The following is a 9,950-nucleotide window of genomic DNA, read 5'->3' as shown; positions in this document are numbered from 1 at the left end:
GCTCAGATGATGATGTCAAGATTTTGGAAGTTTCTGATTGGCTAATTGACAACATTTGAGATAATCAGAGGCACAACTGTAGAACAGTATTTAAGGAAAGCCTCAAACACACTACTTCCTTGTGTGACAACATGGGAAAATCAACAAGCCAGAATCAACAAAGAAGCCGGATTACAGTTTGCTAAATTACACTGGGAAAAGAATAATTGTTGGAGACATGTCCTGATGGAACTAAGATTGAACTGTTTTACCATAATGACCAGTGTTACATTTGGAGGACAAAGGGGAAAGCTTACAAGCCTAGGAACACCATCCCAACTGTGAAGTATTGGGGCGGCAGCATCATGTTGTGGGGCTGTTTTGATGCAGGAGGGTCCACTTCACAGCATAGATGGTGTCATGAAGAAAGAACATTATGTAGAAATACTGAAGCAACATCTCAAGCCAGGAAATTAAAACTTGGCCACAAATGGGTCTTCCAACCAGACCATGACCCTAAGCATACTGCCAAATTAGTTAAAATGTGCTTTAAGGACAACAGAGTGAATGTTTTGGAGTGGCCATCACAAAGCCCTGAATTCAATCCTATAAAAAACGTGTAAGCAGAGTTGAAAAAGCTTGTGCAAGCAAGACAACAAATCTGACTCAGTTACACCAATTCTGTTTGGAGGAATGGGCCCAAATTCCTTCAAACTATTGTGAGAAGCTTGTGGAAGGATACCCAAAACATTTGACCAAAGTTATACAGTTTAAAAGGAAAGCTAAAAAATTAGCAAGGAAATGTATGTAATCTCATTATTCTGGCATTTAGCAAATGTAAATCATTTAGGTAATGGACCTAAAATAGTTAACATTTAGTATGATTTATCATCAGACATTTTTATATAATGGTTATGTTCCTTTTTTAAGAGTGTATGTAAACTTCTGGTTTTAACTGTTTTAAAACAGTAATTTGTTTAATAATTTAAGACAGTAAAAAAATCATTCTTATAAAGCTGATGTGATGCTTAAGAATTATTTAAAGATCTGCATTTATTTACAACAGAAATTTTTTGTAACATTACAAATGGCTTCATAGTCAGCTTTCGTTGATTTAATACATTGTTTTATTGATTGTTGATTTCTTTTAATTTATTAATAACATAAGTTTTTGTATACACCATTTTTCCTTTACATGTTTATGGTCATCATATATTATATTTTATATTATATATATTTTATTTATTATATATATATATATATTTTTCCACTTCTTTTGGGACTAATGCATAATTTATATATATATATATATATATATATATATATATATATATATATATATATATATATATATATATATATATACATACATATACTATGCTGTATATAGGCTATTTACTTTGAAGATAAAACTATTAGCCTTCTTGTGAAATATTTTGTTTTCAAATATTTCCCAAGTGCTGTTTAACTGAGATTTTATTTGTCAATATAAGAGGGCCAATATTATTGAACATGGCAGCATTTTATCAAAAAAATTGTTTCTTCCAGCCAAACTGAAATGAATCAGACTTTCTCCTTTATATGCAGAGTTCATATGCAAAAACCTCTAAATGCTGTATGAAATCTTATTTTAAAATGAACATTTTTCTCCAGCTCCTTTGTTTATGCTTAGTTGTTTCACTTAAAATGCAATAAAATAACATATTTATCATAATAAAAATAAAATTACTTGACCTACACATAGGAGCCTTGAAAAATAGTCATTTGAGAAGACAATTTCAGGTGGCACTTAGAGAAACTCTTCATATATACTCTAGATATTTACAGCATGTGTACATACAGTTGAAGTCAAAAGTGTTAACCCTCCTTAAGTGTTTTTCAGTCACTTTAAAAATATTTCTTAAGAAAATACTTTTTCAGCACATTTCTAATTCTAACCATAATAATTTTACTAATTTATTTAGTCTTTGCCATGATTACAATACATAAGATCATTCTACTTTTTTTTTTCTTCAAGAAATCAGACATTCTCCAGAATATATATTTTACAGACAGTACTGTGAAACATGTCCTTGCTCTGTTAAACATCACTTGAGGAATATTTGATAAAGTACATTTCACAGGAGGGCTAATCATGTTAACTTCGACTATATATGTACATATTGTATTGCCACAAATCATAGCAAATGCATAAGGTAAATTAAAATAGTATGAAGATGCTCACAGTCTTGATTGTGTCCTGCAGTGCAGGTGAGTGCAGCAGACCAGAGGCTGAGAGTGTTTGACTCCACACAGTGGAGGTGGAAATATGTTTGCTCATCCAGTGTCAACCAGCTCATCGCCAACATCACCTGCGAGGAGATGGGCTTCGTTAGGTAACAAGCCTCATATATACTGGCAATCATTTGAGACAGTCTGGATAAAATAATGAGTGAAGCTCATCATTGTTTTACCTACATATGAATTTGTATTTGAGGGTAAATTAGTCATTTGTAATGTTATTTCTTTTCAGAGCAGTAAATTTCTCAGTGACGTGTGCTCCTGAGAGTGGCGGGGACCGAGATTTTTTCTGTGTAAAAGAGAGCGAGTTAACATATGGGAAGAAGATAAAAACAGCCCTCTATCCTTGGTAAGACATCGCCGTTTTGTAAATAAGAAAATAATATATACACACAGTCAAGCCCAAAATTATTCATACCCCTGGCTAATTCTGACTTTATTTGTTCAGATGTAAATAAATCTGAGAGTTTTTTTTCCACAATGATGCCTCTTGTACATCGCCTTATTATCATTTGGAAAAAGTCTTGGTTGTTTCTAGTCAAATAAAATAAATTGCTCATTGAATAAAATTAACTTAAATTCAGATTTTGCCAAAGGTATGAATCATTTGGGACTTGACTGTATTAAGCATCTACAGCAAAAATACATGTCATATCAGTATACTAAAATCATTTCTTAAGGATCATGTGACACTGAAAATTGGATTAAAGATTCTGAAAATTCAGCTGTGACATTAAAATAGTGAACATAATTTTAAAATATATTAATTAATAATTAGATGTTATTTTGGTAACACTTTACAATAAGGCAGGGGTATCTAACTTATTTTAGCTCAGGGGCCACATGGAGGAAAATCTGTTCCCAAGTGGGCCAGACCAGTAAAATCATGGTGTAAATATAACCTAAAAGCAACAACTTCAGATTTTTTTTTCTTTGCTTTAATACAATCAACATAAAACAAAGCTGGAGCCTCAGGAAAACACAATATCAGGGCATTTCATAACTTTTTGATTTAGTGGCTAAATCCTATGAATTTGGATGATCTCATTCGTACAATTTAGTATGATTTGCTTATCCACCAATGACGGTTGGGTTAGGGGTGTGGTTGGATGCCACGCCTCCTTTTTAAAATCGTACATTTTTGTATGACTGAACAAATTAGCCACTACACTGACAAAACGTAAAATAGTTACGTTTTTTTCGTGAGAACACCTCAGCGTGGTATGACATGGCATAGATGTGGTCTTTTTCTCTGAGAAGGCTGTCAAGCTGATGCTGATTTAGGCTTCTGGATCGGATGAAATTAACAGTTTAAAATTGCTATTGTGTTCTTGCATCCAGTGGACACAATTGGAATCGCAGTTTCTTTCATTGAAAAATTGCAGCTAATTTTTAATATAATATAAATATACTTTAATATATAATTAATATATATAAATATACTTTACAGAATTATCTTGCAGGCTGGGTTAAACCCATTTTGCAGGCCGATCATTTGACACCCCAGCAATAAGGGGTCCATTCTTTGTACCTTGCTACAATGATCTAAGATGATTTGGCAGATCCTGGTCTTTTAATCTTGATAACTGATCTCTGGCTAATTTGGTTCTTCAAACAAAATCGCGAATCAAAATAAAAAGTCTGGATGAACTGATCTGAGATCTCTGCGTGTGTTGTGAAGAACTGATCTATCGATCATCAAAATCATGATCAGCCATGCAAAGAATGGCTGACGGCACAGCAGCGTAATGACATCATCTGATTAATATTCAATTATCCATGTGAGCAAAATTGCATACAATTTGTAGTTTGTTAAATATGATATACAATAACTTTCCACCTTTGTTGTGGGCTGCAGGCTTTACACTTTCATGTATCAACAGTATTTAGCAGTTTATTTAGTTTTACAGTTAGAGCGGATTTTCTTTCATCAGCATAATAATTGGCTGTTTAAATTAATTCAGCATCAAAAAAGCATTTTGATATCTGTAAAGGTGTCTGCAACTTTTGCAAAGCATCAAATCACCGGCATTTCATTTGTCTAAACATGTGCATGACTGCAAAAATTATTATTCCTTTAAAATAAATAAATAAATAAATAAAACAAAACAACAAAAACAAAACAAACTGCTGATTATTGTGCATGTCTATTATCATAGCTGGACCGGTACCTTTAAAATAGTACGCGTTTGTATCTAAAAAGTCCATATTGATAAATGTTCTCTTTGAACCCCTTGGGAAGAGAACACCCTGTGACAGTTTCTGTACTTTTATTTTGAAGTGCACATATATAGAGTTGAAGTCGGAGTTATTAGCCCCCAGTTTATTTTTCTCCCCAATTTCTGTTTAATCAAGAGAAAATTTCTTTCAGCAAATCTCTAAACATAACAGTTTTAATAACTCATTTCTAATAACTGATTTATTTTATCTTTGCCATGATGACAGTAAATAATATTTGACTAGATATTTTTCAATACAGCTTAAAGTGGCATTTAAAGACTTAACTAGGTTAACTAGTCAGGTTAGGGTAATTGGGCAAGTTATTGTTTAACGATGGTTTGTTCTGAAGACAGTCAAAAAAATATATAGCTTAAAGGGGCTAATAATGTTGACCTTTTAAAATAGTTAATAAAAAAATTAAAACTGCTTTTATTCTAGCCAAAATAAAATAAAAGGACTTTTCTCCAGAAGAAAAAATATTATCAGACATACTGTAAAGAGTCCTTACTCTGTTAAACATCATTTGGGAAATATTTAATAATTCAAAGGAGGGCTAATAATTCTGACTTCAACTGTGTGTGTGTGTGTGTGTGTGTATATAAAGGGACTAACCCAAAGGAAAATGAATGCATGAATATTAGCATGACCTACTATAATAATAAACAATTCCTGTACAACATTAATAACCACAGTTTAGCATTTACTAAGGCCATATTAAAATACAAATTAATGTTAGAGTTAACATGAAGTAGCAATGCAACAATTTCTTTGAATCAGCATTAGCAAAGATTAATAAATACTGTAATAAATGTATTCAAAATACATTTGTATGTAACAATTTTCATCTGAGTAAATGCATTAACTAACACTAACTACTACAAATCTATTGTAAAGTGTTACCGTTATTTTAAATAGCAATATTATTTCACATTCTTTCTGGTTTTTCAGTTTTCAAGGGTGGCACGGTGGCTCAGTGTTGAGCACTGTAACCTCACAGCAAGAATGTCACTGGTTCGAGTCACCCAGTTGGCATTTCTGTGTGGAGTTTGCATGTTCTCCTCATGTTAGCGTGGGTTTTCTTCCGGGTGCTCCGGTTTCCCTCACAGTCCAAAGACATGCGGTATAGGTGAATTGGGTGAGCTTAATTGGCCGTAGTTTACAAGTGTGTGTATGAATGTGAGAGTGTATGGGTGTTTCCCAGTACTGGGTTGTGGCTGAAAGGGCATCCGCTGCGTACAACATATGCTGGAATAGTTGGCAGTTCATTCCGCTGTGGCGTCCCCTAATAAATAAGGGGAAAAGCCAAAGGAAAATGATGAAATGAATTTTAAAAAATCATAATTGTCATAAATTCATCCATATGATCATATTTAGACAAACAAATAGTTCTGCCTCAAACGCACACCATTGAGTTAGTCAACATACAATAATTTCACTTGGTTTCAGCTAGTGAGTCACTATAAACAGCAAGTCAGATTGCCGTCCGACAGACAAAAAAAAAAACACAAATAGTTGAACACCTGCCCAGCTCTGTGATTCATTCTGTTTCATTTCTGTTTCAGTAAATGTGACAAAGGGCAGATTCTTGAGGTGATCTGTCAGGGTAAGTTGTCATTGTTTGTAACATATTGCATATTTCTGTACCGCAAATGCCTGATGTGTTGATGCTCTGTAGACTGTGGTCGTCGAATGCTGCCTGAGGAGCGGATAGTGGGGGGAGTGGATGCTCGACAGGGCTCGTGGCCATGGCAGGTCAGCTTACAGTATGATGGAGTTCATCAGTGTGGTGGATCCATCATTTCAGACCGCTGGATCATCAGTGCTGCACACTGCTTTCCTGAGTGAGTGACACACACATTTCACTATAGACTGATTTCACGTGATTTTAAAAAGCTAAATCGAGGCTGTGGTGGGAAGAAAGCCGGAAATATTGCTTGGTGTTATATCCGCTTGTTAAGTGTGACGTCACGCGAAGCGGCTTCCGGGTCCAAGCGCTCTATTTAACTGAATCGGGAGACTCATGAAATGGTAATAATAAATGTTTACAAAGCGATTTAAGGCTTTCGAAAATCAAGATCGGAGTATATATGTCCATGCCTAACATCCGATGGCCAAAAAGTGATAAATTTTTTTATAAATTGTTACATTTTTGGTATTTGTTATGGAGCAAGCCCAGAGATTGTTGTGTACACTATGATTTTATATTTATATATTCCGGCTTGGACCCGGAAACAGTATTACATACGTCACAAACACGTCACCACTTAACAAGCGGATAGGAACATTGTGTACCTGGCTGTATATCTTATTAGCGAAGAGAAAGTGACACAAATGTATCATTTCATGTTCTTCCGAGTGACTCGAAGGTCCGTTCTGAATGAATAGTGAAAATAAAAAGAGATCTCAGACCTTATTTTCAGCTAAGTTAAGGGAAATGTCACTAGTTATCTAATGTTTTCTTTCCCAAACACACGTTTTAAATGCTATTTATCAAGTTCAAATTAATAAACTGATTCCTTTACGATATTAGACTTATCATGATACTGAATTTCAGTACTGAAAAAAAATAGTGCCCTGACTGAGTTTTCTGAGAGACAGAACATAATGCTGATAATGCTGATGCCCTAATGCTGATTTGCCATTGTGTTCACATGCTCAGCAGAAATGACTGTGATTGGCCGAGAAGGTCATCAGTTCACCCACTGATGTTTACAGAGTACACACACAGACGAGTGACCCGCTGAAGACTCAACTGATCTTCACGGCTGCTTTGTGCTCCAGTGTCCGTGTATCTGTGTTTTCACTAAATAAACTGAAGCTGAACAAGGCCAATCACAGTAATTTCTGTTGAGCACTGTTGAATACTATGGCAAATCAGCATTTGGGCATCAGCATTATCAGCATTATGTTCTGTCTCTCAGAAAACTTCCGGGATCAGTTTATATATATATATATATATATATATATATATATATATATATATATATATATATATATATATATATATATATATATATATATATATATATATATATATATATATATAATGATCTAGAATTCAAATTGAATCTTTAAATTCGATCAAATAATAGATTATAAATATTGTATGTACAGGACTATTTTAATTTTTTTTTTTACTTTTTAAATTATATACTTAGAAATGTACTCATTCATGTGTGATCATATTGTGCATATATAAATTATTAAAAAGTATTTTTGTAAATACTTAGTAGCATTGTAAGGGTTTATGTACTAGTCTTATAACAGAACTAACAGCATGCGTGTACGCCTTTTTAAGCATCATGTTTGTAAACATTCAGGATGCACTTCTGCACCTTTCCCCCTTAAATACTCAAATCACCATAAATTTAATTAAAGCTTCACCAAGACTCTTGCCTCGTCATGAGTTGATGTGAACACCATTTTCCCTGGAGTGGAGCATCTGGCAAAGATCTTATCAAAGTTAAAACCCAAATGAACTGATATAAGAGAGATTGTAAAATATTACAGTGAAATTAGGACCACTTTACCAATCACACAGAGAAATTTAAAATGACACCAAACATGAATGTAGAGCCACAAGATACACCATATTAAAAACTTAGACATTCTGTGTGGAGCTGCTCTGGTAGGGAAGGCAAAGAGGGGGGCTCAGGATGCATGATCGAGACAACCTGAACAACTGGTTTCCTAGCTGATCTTCCTCTCAGATTAGAAAGTTTATTGATTTTGTGCCGGACAATTCTCGTGGTTGTGTCTCATATTCCATAACAATTCTCAGGGTTTAATATTATGGAGAGACTTAGCATCCTTACAGCATGAAATACATGATACAGCATAATATGAAAGGAAAGACTTAAACAGTGCATCTCTAAACAGTACATAAGGATACTATAAAGCAGGGGTCACCAATCTCGTTCCTGGAGGTCCGGTACCCTGCAGGGTTTAGCTCCAACTTGCCTCAACACGCCTGACTGGGTGTTTCAAGTATACCTAGTAAGACCTTGATTAGCTTGTTCAGGTGTGTTTGATTAGGGTTGGAGCTAAAATCTGCAGGACACCGGCCCTCCAGGAACAAATTTGGTGATCCCTGCTATAAAGGAATATAATATTTCTCAAAATGTACTAGTAACTGTTGAAAAGAGACAGCTTTTGATATTTTTTCTTGGGAGTCTTTCAAAATTATGTCTGAAATGATGTGTTTAAAAACTGTAGAAGTGCACTAAAATGCTAACAGCATGTTAAATTATATGAAAAAATGTGCTAAATGCTTTAAACACACTACATTACCCTACACACATTTTTTTTAAATGCTCCTATAACGGTATCAACAAACTACTTTTTCGAAACATGTACATTGGAATGATGGTAAAAATGCTATCAACTGGTTAAATTGTTAGAAATGTACTGAAAATACTACCAGAATGCTAATATTGTCTCGGAAAAGTGCTTTAAAATGCTATCAAGCATCCTAGATCAGGTTATAAATTGTAACATTATATTGCAAATGTTTAAACTGTCACTTTTGATCAATTGAATATATACTTGGTAAATTAAAGTACACTGAAAAAATGATTAATTGGATTTACAATAAATGGTTGCAAACAATTTATATGGGCTGAATTTAAGCAAACTAAATTTAGTAATGTTCAGCATAATATTTTTATGTTTAAATTCAGCCCATATGAATTGTTTGCAAACAGTTACCTTAAAAAAAAAATAAATCCAATGAAGCATTTTTTTCAGTGTATTTTATTTTTAAAGAAAAACCGTATGTGTGATCTCACTCTCGGGCCTGTATTCTCAGGAGGTATCGTCACGCATCCCGCTGGCGGGTTCTGATGGGCTCGATCTACAACACTCCCATCCGTAAGAATGTTGTGATCGCAGAGGTGAAGACGGTCGTCTACCACAGCAGTTACCTGCCCTTCGTCGACGCTAATATTGATGATAACAGTCGGGACATTGCAGTCATCTCATTGACGAAACCTCTGCAGTTCACTGGTGAGTTTTAAACACACAATGTTGGTTTATGCATGTGTGTGTATTTCCTGAACTTTTGATTTAATATTGTGAATTATATTACAAGTGTGTTGAATGCTTGATTCTTATTGGCTGATGAACATTCTACATTATGCAGTTATTGTGAGATAAATACACGATTAAATAGTTTCGGGCAGGTTTTTAACAGTTTCATATAACTACACTGAATTCACATTTATTATTACAGTTATTTCACAGCCTGCAACAGACAATAGTGAAAACAAAGCAAAAGACATATGAGCCTTTAATAAAACGTCTACGAAACTAGTACTAGACAGAGGAGCTATTTGAGGACAAAAAAGCAATAGTCGAATGTAAAGACCTAGGGGGGAAGGAGAGATTGTCGAAAGTAAAGACCGGGGGTCCACTTTCCATTTCAGGGCCCCTAAATTGCCAGGGCCATATGAACTCCTTTTTTTCTTTCCACT

General features: G+C 34.3%; 1 protein-coding gene across 2 annotated transcripts in view; it reads left to right on the top strand.

Moving 5' to 3' along the window:
* hpn (hepsin) overlaps positions 1-9,950 on the top strand; it is a 40,566-nt gene that overhangs the window by 15,403 nt on the left and 15,213 nt on the right. For both annotated transcript variants that reach the window (NM_001098187.2, XM_087286138.1), the window contains 5 exon segments: positions 2,225-2,354; positions 2,492-2,608; positions 6,042-6,082; positions 6,155-6,320; positions 9,287-9,483. In NM_001098187.2, coding sequence (NP_001091657.2) covers positions 2,225-2,354; positions 2,492-2,608; positions 6,042-6,082; positions 6,155-6,320; positions 9,287-9,483 — 651 coding nt within the window.

Source organism: Danio rerio, chromosome 16 (genome assembly GCF_052040795.2).
Source record: "Danio rerio strain M-AB ecotype USA chromosome 16, GRCz13ab, whole genome shotgun sequence".
Taxonomy (NCBI): Eukaryota; Metazoa; Chordata; class Actinopteri; order Cypriniformes; family Danionidae; genus Danio; species Danio rerio.
Note: the sequence above shows the minus strand (reverse complement) of the source record. Positions and strands in the feature narration are given on the sequence as shown.